At 40.8% G+C, this 22,506-nt stretch overlaps 2 protein-coding genes across 2 annotated transcripts in view; both read left to right on the forward strand.

The window, feature by feature from the left end:
* Nucleotides 1–22,506, forward strand: part of LOC127438052 (gastrula zinc finger protein XlCGF8.2DB-like) — a 71,455-nt gene that overhangs the window by 10,211 nt on the left and 38,738 nt on the right. The gene's annotated exons all lie outside the window — the stretch shown is intronic.
* On the forward strand, nt 8,669–21,747 carry LOC127438051 (zinc finger protein 883-like). The gene is made up of 4 exons (XM_051693336.1): nt 8,669–9,089; nt 10,282–10,419; nt 11,130–11,804; nt 20,788–21,747. Exons 1-4 carry the CDS (start codon nt 8,699–8,701, stop codon nt 21,462–21,464), a joined length of 1,881 nt encoding a protein of 626 aa, XP_051549296.1. The 5' UTR covers nt 8,669–8,698; the 3' UTR covers nt 21,465–21,747.

Here is a 22,506-nt window from a genome sequence, read left to right on the forward strand (position 1 = left end):
GGGTAAAATGAACAACAAAAATCAAGATTTTAGGTTAGAATTCAATCAGTAGGGTCTTGTAAATGGTCACCATTTCCTTTCATATTCTTTTATAGAATTAAATTCATTAGTTCATTTTAAATGGTCCAGTGTAACAAGCAGGGGTGTAAAAAGTACTCAGAAATTATACTTAAGTGAAAGTATGGATACTGGAAGTGAAAATTTTACTCAATTAAAAGTCCAAGTATCTATATTGCAGCAATGGCATCTTCCACTCCAGTTATGACTTGACTAACCAATACTGGTATTCTTCCACCCCCGATATGTCTTGAAAATAGATTTGAACCATTAATGAATGTGGAGGAAGAAACCCCAAACGTGATCAGGCTTAGATCACAACAGCCAGCAGTTAACACTACAGCTGGCAGGCGCTCAAGGTCGAGCAGGCAGGGGCATTCGGCTGAGACCACAGCTGAGCCCAGCACTCTGATAGTGGGGGACTCCATTATCAGAAACATTGGTAGCGGGGCTACTACCTTTTGCTGCATTCCTCAAGCAACGGTTTCTGAGGTAAATAAGGAACTTATGAACATTCTGATGAACTATAAGACTGTGAATCAAGTTATTATACATGTGGGGAAAAATGATATTCAGAAAGAGCAATCAGAACTCCTTAAGAGGGATTTCAGTGAACATTTTGAAACGCTTGGGAGATTGAAAGTTCAGTCGTTCATCAGTGGACCACTCCCAGCCCGAGAAACAAATATATGTTTTCTCGGTTGCTAAGTCTAAACACTTGGCTGCACAAAATCTGCAACATGGGAGGACTGAACTACATTGATAATTTCAGTCTTTTCTGGAGTCAAAGAGAACTGTTTAAATCATATGGCCTTCACCCAAACAAACTTGGTGTAAAAGTGCTAAAGGACAATATCTACTTCTCCCTCCTTCATCCATCTGCAACATGCACAAATCCACTCAACCTGGATGGCACACAAACACCACCGTAGTGTCTGGATGACCACAGGATCGCACTTCAGCACCTGGATGGACATTTGAACGACGAATCCCTCAATAACACAGCGAAGACACAACAACATGGGGCTGAGCGCCACACACAGAGCATACTACAGTCAGACTGTGACGACTAAACACTGCTCCAAGATACAGGACCCAAGGATGATTTCCGGGAAAAATCTAAGGGAGCCAAGATGACAACAACAAACATACATCAGCCTCCAGAAACACCAGAGCCTCAGTCTCTGTCACCACACACCTTCTCCCTCTTGTCAACATCCCCACTCCTGAGATTCTCTGAGAAAATGGAGGAACTAGTGTATGCTGGTAGAAAGCTCTCCCACTCCATTGCTGGGAGCCCCCAGATACCAACCAAAAAACAGCAGGCCCCTCTACCACCAAAGCCTTCAAGCCTAGCTCAGCCTCCCTCTGAGAGAGCCATAACGCAAGGGTATATCTCATCCTTCTTCTGCTCTCGATGAACAACAAACAACTGATAAACACTCTAATTGATGTGTATCGGATCCCTGCTATGGAAGCGGCAACACTCAAAAATTGTTACAGAACAAGCGGGAACCCCCTGTGCCAGTAGCTTTTTCAATATCGGTTATGGTAAGTAATAGGAAGTCTAAGGCTTTCTTGACACGTATGGCAAACGAATCTAATCTGTTGCATATTAGACGTAAATCCAACATTACTGTGAGGCCAGAAACAGATACTGTCAAGTTAGCACTTATAAACATCCGCTCACTAAAGAACAAATCGTTTCTAGTCAGTGACCTCATCACCACAAACAACCAGGACTTTGTTTCTAAATGAGACTTGGTTAGATACCAGCAGCAGTGCAACAGTCCTCAATGAATCAGCCCCTCCAAACATAACTTTTATGAGTGTCTGCAGAGCTTGTTAGGAGAGGTGGAGGATTAGCAGCAATGTTTAAAGATGACTTTCAATGCAAACAAGTGTCACTTGGTGATTACTTGACCTTTGACTATCTAAGTCTTGTACTAAAAGGTGCTCCATGCATTCTGTTTATAATTATTTATAGGCCTCCAAAATACTCTCCTGGCTTTGTTGATGATTTTACAGAACATATTGTTGGAGATTTCAACATTCATATAGATAATCCTGAACACAACACTGCAAAAAAACTCAAAACAGTTTTAAACACTTTTGATCTGACTCAACATGTAGATGGACCCACACACAATCGCAGACACACTCTTGATCTGCTCATTAGCAAGGGTCTGTACATTTCATCCACTATTATGAAGGACGTTGTGCTATCTGACCATTTCTGTATTTTCTTTGAAATATTGATTTCTCCTGCCACTGAAGTTAGATCTGTCTCTGTCAAAAAGGGGAACATAAATGAGAACACTAGTGTGCAATTTATCAAGGTTATATCATTGAAACAGAGTAAATCCACAGACTGTGTTGATGATCTCCTCGATAACTTTAACTCAAAAGGTAAAAATGCTATTGATGGCATTGCTCCTGTAAAGGTCCGGACGATCACTAGCAGGCGTAAAGCACCTTGGAGAAACACAACAGCAGTGAAAACATGAAAAGAAAATGCAGAATAGCAGAAGGAATGTGGTGGAAAACACAACTTGAAGTCCATTAAAATATCTATAATGAGCCTTCATGCTTTCAATGTGGAACTAGGCACAGCAAGGCAGACCTTCTTCTCAAACATTATTAACTGCAATATAAACAACACCCGCACTCTTTTTGCTACTGTGGAGAGACTAACAAACCCCCCAACACAGGTTGCCTGTGAAATGCTCTCTGACAGAAAGAAGATAAATTATATTATAATGGTGATCATCTCATCCTCATGCTGTACTGAGGTCAAACAGCTCCCACCACAAAAACTTCAGAAATTAGTCACTATGTCTGATTTTGAGGAAATTGATGGCAAAACCCTGGAAGAAAATAGTACAGCATCTTAAAACATCAACCTGCTGTCCACAACATTTTTCAAAAATGTGTTTAACTGTCTGGAAAAAGATCTGTTAGAAATAGTAAATGCGTCACTCCTTTCAGGCACATTTCCAAAGTCCCTGAAAACTGCAGTTGTCAAGCCCCTTCTTAAAAAGAACAAATCTAGATAACTCAATACTGAACAACTACAGACCAATCTCAAATCTTCCTTTAATAGGCAAAATCATTGAAACGTTTGTTTTCAATCAGTTGAACAAATTCTTAAACTTGAATGGCTAATTGGACAATTTCCAGTCTGGATTCTGACCGCATCACAGCACAGAGATGGCACTCATAAAGATCCTTAATGATATTCGGCTAAACACTGATTCAGGCAAAATATCAGTGCTGGTATTATTAGATCTCAGTGCTGCTTTTGACACTGTTGACCACAACATTCTCCTAGACAGATTGGAAAACTGGGTAGGGCTCTCTGGGACAGTCCTCAGCTGGTTCAGGTCTTATCTAGAAGGGAGGGGTTACTATGTGAACATAGGCAACTATGAGTCTGAGTGGACATCCATGACGTGGGGAGTCCCAGAAGGCTCAGTTCTTGCACCGCTCCTGTTCAACCTATATATGCTTCCACTAGGCCAAATTATGAAAAAGAAGCAAATTGCATATCATAGCTATCCAGACGATACCCAGATCTATCTAGCCCCTTCACCAAATGACTACATCATTTTGGATGTAGTCACATTAAAAACAATAACTAAATCACCCTACTATCATCTAAAACATATAACCAGAAAGAGATGTTTTGTATCCAGTCAAGACTTAGAGAAACTTGTTCATGCATTCATCACCAGTAGGGTGGACTACTGCAATGGGCTCCTCACTGGCCTTCCCAAAAAGACCATTAGACACCTGCAGCTCATTCAGAATGCCGCTGCGAGGATTCTCACCCGAACCTAAAAATCAGAGCATATTACTCCAGTCCTCAGGTCTTTACACTGGCTTCCAGTCACATTTAGAATTTAAGTATTATTACTCATTAATAAATTGCTTAATAGCCTAGGACTTAAATACATTGCAGATATGCTTGTTGAATATAAACCTAACAGACCCCACAGATCATTAGGATCAAGTCAGTTAGACATACAGAGGGTTCACTCAAAACAAGGTGAGACAGCATTTAGCTATTATGCCACCTGCAGCTGGAACCAGCTTCCAGAAGAGGTTAGATGTGCCCCAACAGTAGCCACATTTAAATCCAGACTGAAAACATCTGTTTAGCTGTGCATTTATTCACTGAACACTGTGCTGCACTTAGTGTTATCACTGAATCATTTTGCTTTTGTCTAACTTTCATTTAAATTATTCTATTTTATTTTTATATAACTTTTTCCTCAATGTTTGTGTTAACAATTTTTGGTTATCCTCTGTTTAATCAGGGAAGGTTAACAACAGTTATGGATGGTGTTAACAATTTAAAATTATTTTTATTCATTTTAATCATTTAAATGTTTTTCTTTTATTACCTTTTATTCTTATTTCATGTTCTTAATTGTTTTTTGTCATGTATCCTGTATATTCTTTAAAATGTATATGTAAAGCACTTTTTGAATTGACACTGTGTATGAAATGTGCTATATAAATAAACTTGCCTTGCCTTATTTTCCCTGTAAACTAACATATGGTAAACTGAGTCTCCTGGTTTGACACTAGAGAAAATATATGGTGAGGCCCCTTCACGAAGTTTCCTTTCCACTTCTTAAAAACAACAGACTGGAGTCACAGAACATAATAAAGGGATAGTCCACCCAAAAATGCAAATTCTCTCATCATTTACTCACGCTCATGCCATCCCACGTGTGTATGACTTACTTTCTTCTGTTGAACACAAATTAAGTAAAATAGTAAAATATTTTAGCTCAGTAGGTTCTTATAATGCAAGTGGATGTTGATCAGACCTTTGTAGCTCCAAAAATCATAACCAGTCACCATAAACTTCATCCGTATGACTCCAGTTGTTAAATTAATGTCTTCTAGAATATCTCAGCTCTGTAGGTCCATACAATGCAAGTGAATGGTGACCAAATTTTTGAATCTCCAAAAAGCAATCCAATCAGTTTGTAACATACAGTACTGTAATATAACAGCACACGCCTCCACCTGAACTCTTGCGCGCATCATCTGAACTGAGATGCGTCTTACAGGACCGTTTGTGTTTCTGTGGTAAGACACTTTTCATTTCACAACACAATATAAAAATGTCTTAAGTTATGAACATGACCCTAGAATAGTTCCATATTTAAATAAAGCCTGACACAATCCAGGGGCAGTGCCAGAAGGGGGCAATGAGCTTAATGAGCTTTGCCACTCTGACCTCGCTCGCGTCCTGGTGATGGTTCTCAACGGCTTAACCTATCCGTGTCGTGCATGGTCCATGACAACGTTCCACCCGGGTCTGGGAGGACACAGTGTTCCACCTCATTTGACATCCAGGAATCCTGGGCACGTCCCTGCAGAAAGTTTTTTTTATTTGTGTTCAGCAGAAGAGAGGTAGCATGAGGGTGAGTAAATTATGAGAGAATCTTCATTTTTGGATGAACTATCCCTTTAAATCTGCAACTGGATCCGTTTCATTGCTCTTACAGTTCAAGTCATATTTGCATACATCTAATTTTGAAGAGAATTTGCAAGTAGACAGTCATCCATATAAAAGCAGAATAAAGTCTTGTGTGGTGCAGGTATGACTGGAATAGACATCTGTCCAGGTTGACACATACCTAAAAGTTTAATCTTTATTTATAAGTAAGAATAATGTGTTTTTCCAAACAGCACGAACATACTAAGGCCAAAAAAAACAATGAATTTGAGAAAATCAGAGGAACCCCATACAGTCTGATAAATCATCTACACTGTCTCTCTGGAAAAAAGTCAATAAAACTGAGACATTTTAATGTGATATGAGACATGAGGAAACATCTGAAAGGAGAAGCCCTTTGTGTGTTCTGTGGAAAGTGTTTTGCACTTTTTTGAAAGTGCACCAGAAAATACACACTGATGAGAAGGATCATGTGTGCTTTGAGTGTGGAAATAACTTTATTACAGCAGCTATCAGTTTTTATTTTCACACAAAACCTGTTTTAATTCATTTTCATTCCTTTATCATGGATGTATGGATTATTTTGTTTAATTTGTGTCTTGCATGTTCTTTTTAACTATACTTGTATATCATTTGGATCCATGGAGTTAATATTGTGCATGGTTTGATTAATATGTGTACTGTCGCTTTAAGAGGCGGTCTCTCTCTCTCTCTCTCTCTCTCTCTCTCTCTCTCTCTCTCTCTCTCTCTCTCTCTCTCTCTCTCTCTCTCTCATTTCATAGGAGGCAAAACAAAGGAAAGGGGGGATTCAAGATTCTCTGAGAAGCGCATGCTTTCCCTTTGCCAACAGAGCTCCATTTGTCTTACATGGATTACTGAGTTATCTGGACTGTGACGTTCTTTGAAGAACATCTCTGAGTTGGTGTTCAGGTCTGTAAACACGTTTATTTATCACACACATACTCAGATGTGTCAGGCTACAGGAAGTCTGTCCCAGTCGCTGCATTATAAAGCCGAGACAATTACTGTTTAGTATTTCACAATCATTTAAAATAAAATAGGTAATATTTATGTAGTACAAGCACTTTGGCTCATTTAGAGGAAATTATTATTATTTTTATAATGGAGTCTAATTCGTTACAATTCATCTGTGCATTAAAGGGACAGTTCACCCAAAAAATAAAATTATCATTTACTCACCCTCATGCCATCCCAGATGTTTATGACTTTCTTTATTCTGCTGAACACAAATGAAGATTTTTAGAAGAAAATTTCAGCTCTGTAGGTCCATACAATGCAAGTGAATGCTGACCAGAACTTTGAAGCTCCAAAAAGCACATAAAGGAAACATAAAAGTAATCCATATGACTCCAGTGGTTTAATCCATGTCTTCATATAAATGCTTTACCTTCAGTCAGAAAGGATCTTATACACTAAGATCACCACATCAATGCACTTCAACCTAATAACATATACAGATTAATATTAATACCGTTGGGTACAGGCGCAAGAATAAAAAGCAAATGCGCAACTAACCGGGAGAGAGAGAACAAAGCTTCAGTGTTGATCCTGCTGCTTCTCTTGTAAACGAAATGCAAGAGAAGCACAAAATAGTTTACAAGGAAGATAACAAACACAAAGTCCTCTTTATGAACACATTAAAAAAACACATTAAAGCATCTTATTTTTCACTTATAAATACGATGCATGCCACTTTTTAAACTCATAGTAATTGAGATACATGCATTTAAAAATGAACTTGTTACACTGGACCATTTAAAATGAACTATTGTATAATTCTTAAAAGAATCTTAAATGAAATGGTGACCATTTACGAGACCTGTACATGCTGATTATAGCCTACTGATTAAATTCTAACCTAAAATCTTGATGTAGCCTATCGTTCATTTTACCCGAGAATTTGACTGAATGTCAGGGTTTAGTGACCAGTGGTGTAAAGAGTACTGATTTTTTTTACTTAAGTAAAAGTACTGCTACTAAAGAAAAATTCACTTGAGTACAAGTAGAAGTACTTAAAAAATATTATGACTCAAGTAAGAGTAAATAAGTAGTTTGCCAAAAAACTACTCAAGTAATTGTTACAAGTTACTATGAAAATTATGTTATATATTGTATATACGCTTCCATTTTTAGAACACAAAGACATTTTCGATCTTGAAAGAAATTAATGCTTCCTTTCACCAAGGATGCATTAAATTGATCAAAAATACTGGCAAAATCATTAATTGCAAATATTATAGTATTACGGTTTGAAATAATTGTTTTAAGTGATATTTATTAAATTTTTTTCTTTACCCGTGATGGCAAACTCTGACGAGGAGGAAGGCGTGGCCGGGCCGTGATGGGAGTGGGAGAGCGAGATAAAGGGCAGCTGGAGACGCAGGTTCGGGAGAGAGAGAGAGAGAGATTCACGTGGCCGCGTTGTATGTGTGTCTGTTTATGTTTGTTTAAGTTCATTTATGCATTAAAAGTTTGTTGATTGTTCAGCTGGTTCCCGCCTCCTCCTTGCCCATCCTTTACCTGTTACAGTGGTGTCAACCTGGGAAGGAGGAGGGATGCGCTGTTGCGGAGTCCTCGCAGCTGCCGTCTGCCTGGGGACGGAGGGGTCGCTGCCGGCCGCCGAGAGCCGGAGGAATCGCGGCCATCTGCCGAGAAGGGGAGGAGCAGTTCTGTCTGCCTGGGGCCAGAGGACTTGCTGCCGTCTTCCGTGGGAGGAGCAAGCTGGTGTCTGCCAGAGGGCGGAGTAGTGGTTGAGGACTGGGCGACAGCGCGTCCGGGAGCCGGCGAGCAAGTTCTTCTCTCTCTCTCTCCTTTCTCTCTCTCTCTCTGTATGTCTCCGCTCACCCTTTCCCTTTCCCCACGCCTCCCCTCGTCTCTCCCCCAGGTTCGAAGAAGGCGGGGTGGACTACCAGCTGACAGAACGGCCGGAGGGGCAGTGTCCCCCCTCCAGAGATGGGGGGGTTGGTCAGACCGGTGGTGCCCCGGGCTGGATCGGGCGGGGGAGGAGTGTGATGATGAGGAGGGTGTGGCCGGGCCATGATGGAGCACGGCCGGCACTGAATCATCTGATCAGCGGGAGAGTGAGATAAAGGGCAGCCGGAGACGCAGGTTCGGGGGAGAGAGTGACGCACATGGGCACATTGCATGTGTGTCTGTTTATGTTTGTTTAAGTTCATTTATGTATTAAAAGTTTACGTTGATTGTTCAGCCAGTTCCCGCTGCCTCCTTGCCCATCCTTTACCTGTTACAGTGGTGTTGAAACCCGGGAGGGTGGAGGGATGCACTGTCGCAAAGTCCTCGCCACTGCCATTCGCCAGGGGAGCAGCCGTGGCCATCTGCCTGGGGTTGGAGGGGTCGCTACCAGCCACAGAGAGCAGGAGGAACCGCAGCCGTCTGCCAAGAAGGGGAGGAGCGGTTCCATCTGCCAGGGGCCGGAGAACTCACTGTCGTCCACCAGGGGAGGAGCGAGCTGGCATCCGCCAGAGGGTGGAGGAGCGGTTGAGGACCAGGCGACAGCGCGTCCAGGAGCTGGCGAGCAAGTTCTTCTCTATCTCTCCTCTCTCTCTATCTCTGTATGTCTCTACTCGCCCTTTCCCTCTCCCCACACCTCCCCTCGTCTCTCCCCCTGGTTCGCAGGAGGCGGGGTGGACCACCGGCTGACAGAACGGCCGGAAGGGCAGCGTCTGATTCAGCCGGTGCTGAATCAGATGATCAGCGGGAGAGCGAGTTAAAGGGCAGCCGGAGATGCAGGTTCGGGAGAGAGAGAGACACACGCGGCCGCATTGCATGTGTGTCTGTTTATGTTTGATTAAGTTCATTGTTTAAGATCATTTATGCATTAAAAGTTTATGTTGATTGTTCAGCCAGTTCCTGCCTCCTCCTTGCCCATCCTTTATCTGTTACACAAACATATACCATGTAACCTATTCCTTACAAAAGCATTCTAAAGTGCTAATTTGGTACTCAAGAAAATGTTCTTATTATTAGAACAATTGAAAATGGTTGCGCTACCATGCATACATTACAATACAGTGGGGTTTTTTTTTGTCCATTTTCTGAGGTATTAAGTTCTTACAAGTTGCTTTACACTTGCAAGTCAAATTTTGGTTTTAAAAATAGGCAAAAAGAAACGCATTTCTCCTGAAATTCTATTTTCTCCTAAAGTCTATTGTTTTAGAGAGATGAAGGCTATTCCATGCATTACTGTTTTGAAAAAATAATCTCTAACTGATAGAGAGGGAAGTGGACACCAAGATGCACAACAAAAGGACAAAATCACAGTCTCTAGTTTGAGAAACAGACTCCTCACAGGTCCTAAACTAGCAGCTTCTAACTGACAAAGACCTGCATTGCTGCAAGAGGATTCTTGGACAAACAGAAAATTAAGAATACAACATTTATTTAAATAGAAATAGCCATTTGTAACATTCTAAATGTCTCTAAATCATCTCTAAACTACATAATGTGCATTGTAGATTTACACTGTTAAATAAGGCATATTGTGAAAAGGGTCCAAAGACCACTGAAATAAAAAGCGGCAGAATGGCAGTTAGCATGAAACTGGGGGATCTACTGCAACAGCGTGAATGATTTTTCTGATTGGTCAGTTTGCTTTCCTGTGACGTTATTGGGTGTAAAGAGCATATTACATTATCTTGTTTTATTCTATTATTAACTATAATAATCATATATATCTGTAATAATAATGCTGTGAATCTTCCCATCAGTCTACAAGAAAAGATCTGCATCCAAACAAACCGAACAACTAAAATCAGTAACGATGGAGTTTGTGAAAGAGGAGAGTGAGATCATGAGTGATCCAGAAGCCTCCAGAATTAAACATGAAGATACTGAGGAACTAATAGGTTAGTGTCCATTCTTGATTCTTCATTAATGATTTTGAGGAACATTAAAGGTGCTGTAAGCGATTTTAGCTGTTCTACTTCGTCGAAACTGAGCCGTTGGATTAGCCACGCCCCCTCTTTCCAAAACCCCACCTTCCAAAGATACAAAATGAGCTTTATTAAGACCGACATTGTGCAGAAATGGTTGTCAAAAACAACAGCAGCAAAATAGCGCCCTCAGCTGACAACTGTTATGAACAACATGGCATAAAATTGGCATTAAGGCTCAATAATTCGCTGCAACTACAATACTATGAGAACACACAAAATGATTGACAGGTCGAAAGCCTTGTTGTCCGCGGACTTATTTTTGTTTTCTGTTTAGAGTCTAGAGCTGTTACAGAGACCGGTGAGATATCTTACAACACTTAATTCATTAATATCTTTCAGGGAGTAGGAACATTTTAAGAGTACCTTTCAATGAAAAAAAATCACTTACAGCAGCTTTAAGGTCTTAGAGCTTCTAGAAGTTCAACAGATTTGTTGGTTATTATCGGAGCTCTCAAGTAACAAATAACCAGATTTGATATTAAAATAATAGAAATAACCTTTAGCACATCAACAATCACATAAAAATAGATACTTGAGTCTGTTGCTTTCCGCTTTCCACTTATCTTTCATTTCACATTTGCCTCCATTTATTTATTGATGTTTTCATATGTTCATTGTAGACCTGATGGAATTGAAGGAAGAAAGTCAAGAGCTGGAAATACTTTCACAGACTGAAAACAGTTTCACACAGAAAAATACTGACAGAACAGAAGCCAAAAAATCTTACACCTGCAGTCAGTGTGGAAAGAGTTTGACACGTAAAGGACACCTTAAAGAACACATGAGAATCCACACTGGAGAGAAACCGCACTCATGTAATCAGTGTGGAAAGAGTTTTACATATGCAAGCAGTCTCCGTGATCATATACGACGCTATCACTCTGGAGAAAGGCCATTTAACTGTGATGAATGTGGTAAAAAGTTTATTGTGCAAAAAGACCTGAGGAAGCACCTGAAAGGTCATGCAAAGGAGAAGCCATATGTGTGTTCTGATTGTGGAAAGAGTTTTGCACGAGTGGACACTTTAAAACAGCACCAGAAAACACACACCGGTGAGAAGAATTATATGTGTTTTGAGTGTGTTAAGACTTTTACTAGAGTCAGCCATTTGATAGAGCACCAGAGGACTCACACTGGAGAAAAACCTTACAAGTGTTCACACTGTGACAAGAGATTCACTCTGTCATCTCACCTGAAAAGACATGAGAAGATCCACACTAGAGAGAAACCGTACCACTGCCCTCCATGTGGGAAGAGTTTCAACCACTCAAGTCATCTAACTAGTGTGTTGCTGTGAAATGGCCCAAGTTTTGTAGAGATAATTGAATTTTATTTATTGTCGCTGTAGAATTTAAACCTATGAGATCATCAAGAGACTGAATGAATTTTGTTGTTAGAAGCTTTTACAGTGTGGATGAACATATGTCAGTGAAAATCAGGTTTTTGTTCATGCCAGTTTTTCTACTGTTTGAAATGTTCACAAAAATCTGTCAAGCCGGGACATGTGCTGGTTCTTGCTTGAATAGGGAGCTTTAATGCCATTTATTTGTAGGGGCAGTTCTAGACCATTTTCAGCTGTGGGACTGTGTGTGCTTGTAGGGGGACAACTGTATTATACCTTAAATGTACCCTGTACACATATAAAACATCAATTGCTGTTTTAATATTTGCGCACATGCAATGTTTAAAGGCATCCTAAGGCAACCAAAAAATAATACTTACTGTAAGTATAATACTTAAGTATTTTTACTCAATTACTTTACACCCCTGGTAACAAATGAATTTTTAAATGCATGTATCTATCTCAATTATTATGAGTTTAAAAAGTGGCATGCTTCGTAATTATAAGTGAAAAATAAGATGTTTTAATGTGTTTTTTTTTAATCATAATTATGTCTGTCAGTGTGCATTCCTTATTGAGCGCTCTTGGTGTGCACCTCTTATTAGAGAATGCTGTTGCTAATATTAAGCTCAATTCTCCGTTATTGAGCACATGTGTGCCTCTCCCTTGTGATTGGTGCATGTTAAGTATTTGATTAATAAATGGTGTTTATAAAGAGGACATTGTGTTTGTTATCTACTCTGTAAACTATTTAGTGCTTCTCTTGCATTTCGTTTACAAGAGAAGCAGCAGGATCAACACTGAAGCTTCGTTCTCTCTCTCCCGGTTAGTTGCGCATTTGCTTTTTATTCTTGCGCCTGTACCCAATGGTATTAATATTAATATTAATCTGTATATGTTATTAGGTTGAAGTGCCTTGATGTGGTGATCTTAGTGTTTAAGATCCTTTCTCACTGAAAGTAAAGCATTTATTTGAGGTGTTTTGAGGTGGTTTATAAGGGTTTCAATTTTATGTTTATAAGTGTATTCATAATAAATTTGCCATTTCAGGTGCGGTGTGGACCTGTATAACGCTAGCTGCTGTTTCTTCATACCTGTTTCTTTACATCTGTTCCTGCATGCCGTTTCATCATACTTCATTGTTTATTTTGCCAAACTTGTTGCACTTCATTTCTTGTTTCTGCATTGTACAGTGCAAAACATTAAGTTAAAGACAGTGGGGAAAATACCTCATGTTATTTCTGTTATCTCTGTAGAAATGAACATAGTTTGGATGACACTACCTTTTCTAGTATTTTTGACATAAATGGTAGATTTGAAATCGGTCTATAATTAGCCAATTCTCTAAGATCAGCTGTGGCTTCTTAAGTGGTTTGGTAACTGCCATTTTAAAGTTTCTTGGGACATGTCCTAAGGTTAGCGAGGAGTTAATAATATTAAGAAGAGGTTCTGAGATTACTGGGAATACCTCTTTTAAGAGCTTAGTTGGTAATTGATATAACATACATGTTGTGGCTTTTGATAAATTGTGTTAGCTCTTCATGACCTATGACAGCGAAGGATTGAAGTTGCTCATGAGGAAAATTATGAGACCCAGTTTTCTGAGGTGCTGTGACAGTTGATTGCATAGTTCCAAATTTATTTCTGATTATTTCAATTTTATCAGTAAAGAAATTCATGAAGTCATTACTGCTGTGCTGCAATGGAATATCTGGTTCAGTCGATGCTTTATTCCTAACCAATTCAGCCACAGTACTGAATAAACACCTAGGATTGTTGTGGTTATTTTCTATGAGTTTGCTAAAATATGCTGACCTGGCAGCTTTTAGTTCCTGTCTGTAGCTACAGACACTATCCTTCCATGCACTCTTCCAATTGTCTATAGATCCTTTGCTATTCTCCAGACACCACTCAGACATCCAGCCGTTCAGTGACATTAATCTACCATAAACCTTGTCACCACGACAAGCAGGGAGGGAGCCAGAGCATATTACAGTGACTGACATAATTTTTGCAAGTTCACACACCTCTTTAAAATTATCTTTAGTGATCATCACTAAACATCATTAGTGCAGACATGAATAACAATTTTAGAAAATCTACGTTTAGCATTAGCCAGCACTTGTAAATTTGATCTGATGTCAGATACCCAATCCCCCGAAATGCAGTTAACAATAGTGGCTAGAGTCTCCATTTCCAAGTTCCATACAATAGAATCACCAATTATTAGGGCTCTTTCAACATGATTCTCAGAGGGTGCATCATTGAGTGGGGAGAATTAATTGGAAACCCTAACAGGAATGTGTCGCTTTGCTGAGCGAGTATGCCGCAGAGACTTCACCAAAACGCCCTGCTGTGGGGGCTCTTTAGCCAGAACCAAAGTGTTTGTGTTGGTCGCTGTACTACCCACATCTGAAACAGCATCTACCGGCTTCTCTTTCTCACTGACCTCCACTAGCATTCGGATGCGTGTCTCTAACTCTAACCTTCTCCGTCAGCCTGACTAATTCCTTACATTTATCACATGTTATTCCCTCACTGCTGATGGAAGAAGCTATAGTAAACATGTGGCATGCAATGCAGGAAGCAATAACATGAGCAGATGCCATGACTTACCACAATTGTTTGTTGTTGTTGTTGTTATGGTTGTTATTGAGCAGCAAGGATTTGAGATCGATGTGGTTCCTAATCAGCAGATGTTTGAGATTTATGCAATAATCCATGTAAAACACAGAGAAAACGAATGCACACAGTTGAGACATGCAAAACGAGAGAAATGTGCATGTGGTAAAATACACACAGTTGAAACAGTAGAAAAGCTGAAAAACCCGAAGCACGCGGTAAAATGGCAAGAAGTTGTTTGCTGATTATTCGTTTGACATTGGGTTTGCCACGATGGCCGTTCCCCTGCTGCTTCTAGCGCCCACGGTCACTGAGGCCGATCCCCTGCTGCTGTCAGCGCCCACGGCCACGGAAGCTATTTCCCTGCTGCTGCCAGCGCCCACAGCCATGAAGGCCGTTCCCCTGCTGCTGTCAGCGCCCAAGGTCACTGGGGCCCATCCCCTGTTGCTGTCAGCACCCACAGCCACGGAAGCCATTCCCCTGCCGCTGCTAATGTCCACGGCCATGAGGGCTGTTTCCCTGCCGCTGACAATGACCACGGAGGCCATTTCTTTGCCACTGCCAGTGCCCACGGCCGAGGAAGCTGTTCCCCAGCCACTGCCAAGGAGGCTGTTCCCCAGTACATGTTGGTCTTCACAGCCTCGGAGGCTGTTCCCCTGTCACTGCCAGTGCTCACAGCCGATGAGGACAATGAGTTCACCTCCCAGGCCACCAGACCCTGCCTCTGCCCTGAAGCCTCCTCCCAGGCCTCCGGACCACACCCCTTTACTTAAACTCCCTCCCTGGTTTCCCTCCCTTTCTGTTGTGTTTCCTGTGCTTTAAGTGTTTGTTTTGATTGTCTTGTTTTTTTGTTTGATGTTGCCGTTGGGCCCAGTGACTGCTCATTATTGCTGTTAATAAATCCTTTATACTGTTCCTCTGCTCTTGGTTCTGTTTGTCTCACTATCGCTCGTTACACCTTTTTCATTATAAATCATGACATCCTTGGCGATCATGATTTCAAGTTCGATTACACTTCCTAGTGCCATCTAGCACTCTGTGCATGCGTGAAGCACTAGGAAGTGTAATCGAGCTAGAAATCATTATCATGCCTAGAGACTGCAATGACAAGGTGTACAGTGAAAAAGGAGTTACATTTTGGTCTGTTCTCACCCAAAACCGACTGGATCACTTCTGAAGACATTGATTAAACTACTGGAGTTGAATGGATTACTTTTATGCTGCCTTTATCTGCTTTTTGGAGCTTCAAATGTCTGGCCACCATTCACTTGCATTGTATGGACCTAAAGAGCTGAAATATTCTTCTGAATTTTTTTTTTTTTTTCGTTTGTGTTCTGCAAAAGAAAGAAAATCATACACATCTGGGATGGCATGATGGTGAGAAAAGTGTTGATAGAAGAGAAATATGGTGTGGAGACTTTAATGCCCACAATAATCTATGGGGAAGTGATCACACAGATACAAATGTAGAAGTAGTTGAAGAACTGATGGAGGAGAGGTCACATGCTTGTCTAAATGATGGAAGAGGTACCAGGGTGGATGCTACAAGAAATTCAGTTTCATGCCTAGATCTTGCTTTAGTCTCCGGAAATATGAATAATTTATTTGAATGGAAAGTAATGAATGATACTAATATAGGGAGTGATCACTTTATGATATTATGTTTTATACATTTTGATTTACATGTGCAGGAAGGTTACATAATAGAGAGATGGTGTTTTCCTAAAGCTGACTGGGAAAAATTTAGAGGATGTTGTATTGAGTCCATTGAAAGAATATCGATGGAGTGTTATGTAGATAGCTGTGCAGAAGCAGTGACGAACATGATTATTAGTGCTGCATCAGCATGTGTTCCTAAGAGCACAGTGAATGGGAAAAGGAAAATGGTTCCATGGTGGAACAATGAATGTAAACAATGCTATAAAAAGATATCGTGCATTTAGAACTCTAAGAAATCATTTGAGTCAAGATAATTTGATTAATTATCAAAGAAGAGAGCTATGGCATGGAAAATAATTAAGTAATCTAAGAGGAATGCATGGAGAAAATTTTGCTTCTCCATTGGCAGAGAAATAGAATTGGATGGCATTTGGGGGGGTGGGGGGGTTCCAATCTGAGTTCCAATCCAGGGCATGCTGAGTGACTCCAGCCAGGTCTCCTAAGCAACCAAATTGGCCCGGTTGTAAGGGAGGGTAGAGTCACATGGGGTAACCTCCTCATGGTCGCTATAATGTATAATGCAACTCTTAATAGTTTGAATTCAAAAGAAACAATAAGAGATCATTTATTGATGGAAATATTTATGATAATGCTGAGAATACAAAGAGTTGGAATTAATGTCTAATCTTGCTGGGTTCCTGCTCATGTTGGTGTGGAGGGCAGTAAGATAGCAGATGGGATTGCAAAGAAAGCGTTGAAATTAAAGGACTGTCCTTTTTGTGGATTGGAAGAAACTGTTGAACATTTGTTTATTCAGTGTGGGTGGTTAAGAGGTCTTTTTAATTTTTAAGGGCCTGTTTTGAAAGCATGGGCGAGGAATTTTCTTATCAGTGGTTTATCAGTGGTCCAAAGTATAAACTCCATGAAAGGAGAAAAGTGTGTTTATTAAATTTCCTGTTGGGATCAGCCAAGATGGCAATTTGGATGACTCAGAAAAATAAGATATTAAGTACTGGTTCAGTTGATACAGAAAGAGCTCTGAAAGGGATGGTGGCTGCTCGTATTAAAATTTAGATTGCTTATTTTAAATTAGTCAATAATATGTTAGATTATTTCTACAATATGTTCTGTGGGAGGAGTTTTGTGTGAGGTTGGGGAGGATGAAATGTTGGTTTTAAAAAATTGAATGTAAAGGGTTGTTTTGTACCTGTCTGTCTGTCTGTCTGTCTGTTCTAACTTACCACAAATTCACATCATAGCCTATCTGCATGAATCTGTCCTGTCGGAGCCTTTTCCTGTCCGTGTACTGTTAGCTAGCAGTTTCAAGCCACAGAAATAGCTAACGTTAACCAAAATGTTAGCTTCAAGTAGGCCTAAAGGCCATTTCACATGGGACACAGCAAGCGCAAGTGTCTAGTTCATTTTCAATGAGAGGCACGCGATGCTCATACACCCAAAATCCTGCCGCTTTCATGTGCAAGGCTCCTCGCGGCAGGCATATTTGATATTTTTCTGGTGAATGTGAATAAAAAGTGAATGCTTTATTCACAGCAGATCAAACAAACTTTTAACTGAACAACTAATGATTTGATATAACTACTATATGAATTATATACACAGTTAAAGAAACAATGTGAGCCCAGTTTAACATTTGTTTGGTCCAACTGCATCTACATTTTACCGGATGAGGTAGAAGGGCAATTGTTCAGAGTGGTTACCGGAGATGAAGGTGTCTGGCTTAGTGGAATGGGTGATGATTGACAGGGTCGTGCCACTAAGTGTGTAAGCAGTGACGGGCTTGGCCAATCAGACCCTGGGAAGTCACCATTTGGAAGCCAAGTCGATGTCAATAAAGTTCCCTTCGGCACCGGAATCCACCAAAGCCGAAACAGTATGACTGTCAGTACCATTCTGCAGCCAGGCCAGGAGAAATGTGCGAAGTTTCGAAGGTTTCGCTTGCCAGAAGCCCCCATGCTACTGACGAGCGTTGTCTTTTAATAGGCATGTCGCAGAGAGCCCAATAAAGCTCAAGAGAAGCATAACCCTTTAAGAAGTCTTCACTGCCTTTCCTTATGTGACATCGGAACTCTACAAACTTGCATGGGCTTAGTGTCGAGGCAAGAGTCAGGTGACCTGGTAGAAGGAGTGGGTTGTGGGTGATGATCAGCTGCCCAATAAGGCGAAGAGCTGTGTCGATGATCGATTTCCAGGTCCACCAAATTGTCAAATCGAGGGTGAAGGTTCAACGGATAAATCTCATCCTGAATACTGTCAGAAAGTCTCCGCAAGAACAGGTCCCACATAGTGTGATCATTCCAGTCGCTGGAAGCGGCCAGGGTATGAAACTCTATTGCATAGTCGGCAACTCGTTGATTACCCTGGGACAGTCCGGATAAAATCCTTCCAACCTCCCGACCTTGAGCCGCACGGTCAAACACTCGGTGAAGTTCAAAAGAGAAAGATTCACAGGTGGTGCAGCATGGATGTTGGTTATCCCCCATTGCCATTCCCCATTTCCAGCCCTTCCGGAAAGGATTGTGATTGCACACGTAATCTTCATCGTGTCTGAGGCAAATGTAGAGGGCTGCAAGGAATAGAACAGTGAGCATTGTGAGAGAAAGCACTAACAGATCCCTCACCTGAGAACGGAGCTGGAGGGAGGATGCGCGCCTGGGGTGTGGGAAGCTATCGAAGAAGATGGGGTGTATCCTGAGAGGGACTGGGATCATGAGGTGGACGGAGCTGCTGGACCACCGCGGTGAGTTCCGCAAGCTGCGATGCCATCACCTCCAGCGCGCGGTTAGAGGCGGAGATTTGATCTTGGTGTCATACAAGCGGGGTTCCTTGTTGCGAGAGGGCGGAGCGGAGAGTAGACTCCTCCACTGGGTCCATGACAGCAAGTTTATTCTGACAAGAAGGTGAGGGGAGACAAAGGGACCTAAATGCAGAGGAGAACAGTCAAAGAGTCTATTAACAACAGAAAAGTGCTTTTAGCAAGCAATGACTTGCGAACCCGGCAACGGCTGCAGTGGTGAGATTAGTAGAAGCAGTAGCCGCTCAGTGGGTTAAGGGAGGAGTGTGTTTGTAGGATGAGTGAGTGCATTGTGGAACTCAGGAGCAATCCGAAGGATGTCCGTAGAAGCTGGTGTGGTGCGAAGCAAAGCCCAGGCTAAGGTTTCTCCCCAGACATGCAGGCAAAGAATGAGGAATCCTTCTCCAAGTGTACTGGGCGGCAAAGACAGGCAAAGGCGAACTAGAAGATAACCACACTTCCCGACACGCAGGCAGAGACAGGCAACCAACAGACACACGAGAGATCTCCAACTAAACAAGAGAGCACAGTTAACACTTGACAGTGCAACCAATAAACTGGCAAAGAAAGAGAGGAAACACAAGGAATAAGTAGGGAGTGCAATCAGAGTGAAGCAGGTGTAGCAAGCGAGTAAATCACTGGCATGATCAGCACCTCCCAATGGAAACACTGATCATGCGTGCTGGCTCCACATATGAAACACGAGGGAGGGAGAAAAACAAACAACAGAATGAGCCAGTACACATGCTGGAACCGTGACAAATGCACACTGTGAAAACTGTCCAAAGACCACTGAAATAAAAAGCGGCAGAATGGCAGTTAGCATGAAACTGGGGGATCTACTGCAACAGCCTGAATGATTTTTCTGATTGGTCAGTTTACTTTCCTGTGACATCATCGGCTGTAAAGAGCATATTATATTAACTTGTTTTATTATATTATTAAAAATAATAATCATATATAACTATAATAATAATGCTGTGAATTTTCCCATCAGTCTACTAGAAAAGATCTGCATCCAAACAAACCGAACAACTAAAATCAGTAACGATGGAGTTTGTGAAAGAGGAGAGTGAGATCATGAGTGATCCAGAAGTCTGCAGAATTAAACATGAAGATACTGAGGAACTAATAGGTTAGTGTCCATTCTTGATTCTTCATTAATGATTCTGAGGAACATTAAAGGTGCTGTAAGCGATTTTAGCTGTTCTACTTCCACGAGTCTGAGCCGTTGGATTAGCCATGCCCCCACTTTCCAAAATCTGCCCTCCAAAGTTACAAAATGAGCTTTACTGAGACCGACATCGTGCAGAAACGGTTGTCAAAAAGCAGCAGCAGCAAAATAGCGCCCTCAACTGACAACTCTTATGAACAACATGGCATAAAATTGGCATTAAGTCTCAATAATTCACTGCAACTACAGTTCTACGAGAATGCGCAAAATGATTGACAGGTCGAAAGCCTTGTTGTCTACGGACATATTTTTGTTTGCTGTTTACAGAGTCTAGAGCTGTCACAGAGACCGGTGAGATATCTTACAACACTTATTTCATTAATATGTTTCAGGGAGTAGGAACATTTTAAGAGTACCTTTCAATGAAAAAATCGCTTACAGCAGCTTTAAGGTCTTAGAGCTTCTAGAAGTTCAACAGATTTGGTGGTTGTTATCGGAGCTCTCAAGTAACAAATAACCAGATTTGATATTAAAATAATAGAAATAACCTTTAGCACATCAACAATCACATAAAAATAGATACTTGAGTCTGTTGCTTTGCGCTTTTCACTTTTCTTTAATTTCACATTTCTCCATTTAATTATTGATGATTTCATATGTTCATTGTAGACCTGATGGAATTGAAGGAGGAAAGTCAAGAACTGGAAATACTTTCACAGACTGAAAAAAATTTCACACAGAAAAATACTGACAGAGCAGAAGCCAAAAAGTCTTTCACCTGCAGTCAGTGTGGAAAGAGTTTGACACGTAAAGGACACCTTGAGGAACACATGAGAATCCACACTGGAGAGAAACCGCACTCATGTAATCAGTGTGGAAAGACTTTCACATATGCAAGCGGTCTCAGTGATCATCTACGACGCTATCACACTAGAGGAAGGCCATTTAACTGTGATGAATGCGGTAAAAAGTTTATTGTGCAAAAAGACCTGAGGCAGCACCTGAAAGTTCATGCACAGGAGAAGCCATATGTGTGTTCTGATTGTGGAAAGAGTTTTGTACGAGTGGACAGTTTGAAACAGCACCAGAAAGCACACACCGGTGTGAAAGATCATGTGTGCTTTCAGTGTGAAAAGACTTTTACCAGAGCCGGTAATTTGAAAGAGCACCAGAGGACTCACACTGGAGAAAAACCTTACAAGTGTTCACACTGTGACAAGAGATTCGTTCTGTCATCTAACCTGAAAAGACATGAGAAGATCCACACTAGAGAGAAACCGTACCACTGCCCTCCATGTGGGAAGAGTTTCAACCAATCAAGTCATCTAACTAGTGTGTTGCTGTGAAATAGCCGAAGTTTTGTAGAGATAATTGAATTTTATTTATTGTCGCTGTTGAAAGTGAAACCTGTGAGATCATCAAGAGACTGAATGAGTTTTGTTGTTAGAAGCTTTTACAGTGTGGATGAATATATGTCAATGAATATCAGGTTTTTGTTCATGCCAGTTTTTCTACTGTTGAAATGTTCAAGAAATCTGTCAAGCCGGGACGTGTGCTGGTTCTTGCTTGAATAGGGAGCTTTAATGCCATTTATTTGTAGGGGTAGTTCTAGACCATTTTCAGCTGTGGAGTCCAGAGTGGGGCCATGTGTGCTTTAGGGGGGCAACTGTATTATACATTAAATGTCCCCTGTACACATATAAAACATAATTTGCTGTTTTAAAATTCGCTGACATGCAATTTTCTTAAGGCAACCAAAGATTCACCAAATGTAAGTTAAAATGTTTACATTTTTAATTTTAATATATAAACAAACAGGTTCATGACATATGTTTCAGTTAGTCACTATACCCTAACATTCTGGTTTTGCCCACAAACTTTAAGCCATGTTGCCATGCTGTTCTTTAGAATGACTAATGCAGTAAAATTCTTGGGTAAAATGAACAATAGGCTACATCAAGATTTTAGGTTTGAATTTAATCAGTAGGCTATAATCAACACGTACAGGTCTCGTAAATGGTCATCATTTCCTTTAAGAATGTTTAAGCACATTTTTAAATTCACTAGTTCATTTTAATTGACACGGTCTAATTGGTTTGCAGTTGGAGTTAAAAAGTTCTTAAATATTGATCTTTTTCGCACCAAAAGTGATTGTTTCGCTTTAGAAGACATTAATTTAACAGTTGGAGTCGTATGGATGACGTTTATGCTGACTGTCTGTGATTTTTGGAGCTACAAAAGTCTGATCACCATCCACTTGCATTATAAGGACCTACTGAGCTGATATATTTTTCTTCAAATCTGTTCTGCATAAGAAAGAAAGTCATTCACATCTGGGATATCATGAGAGTGAGTAAATGATGAGAGAATTTTCATTTTTGGGTGAAC

The sequence above is a fragment of the Myxocyprinus asiaticus genome, chromosome 49 (assembly GCF_019703515.2).
Source record: "Myxocyprinus asiaticus isolate MX2 ecotype Aquarium Trade chromosome 49, UBuf_Myxa_2, whole genome shotgun sequence".
Taxonomy (NCBI): Eukaryota; Metazoa; Chordata; class Actinopteri; order Cypriniformes; family Catostomidae; genus Myxocyprinus; species Myxocyprinus asiaticus.

What these genes read in the sequence shown, in the direction of transcription:
- LOC127438051 (XM_051693336.1), top strand. Translation starts at nt 8,699, where the DNA reads ATGTGTGTCTGTTTATGTTTGTTTAAGTTCATTTATGTATTAAAAGTT. An exon ending in GCGCGTCCAGGAGCTGGCGA is followed by an intron (nt 9,090 to 10,281) that starts GCAAGTTCTTCT and finishes TCTTCCCATCAG; the next exon opens with TCTACAAGAAAAGATCTGCA. An exon ending in TCTAACTAGTGTGTTGCTGT is followed by an intron (nt 11,805 to 20,787) that starts GAAATGGCCCAA and finishes TGTTCATTGTAG; the next exon opens with ACCTGATGGAATTGAAGGAG.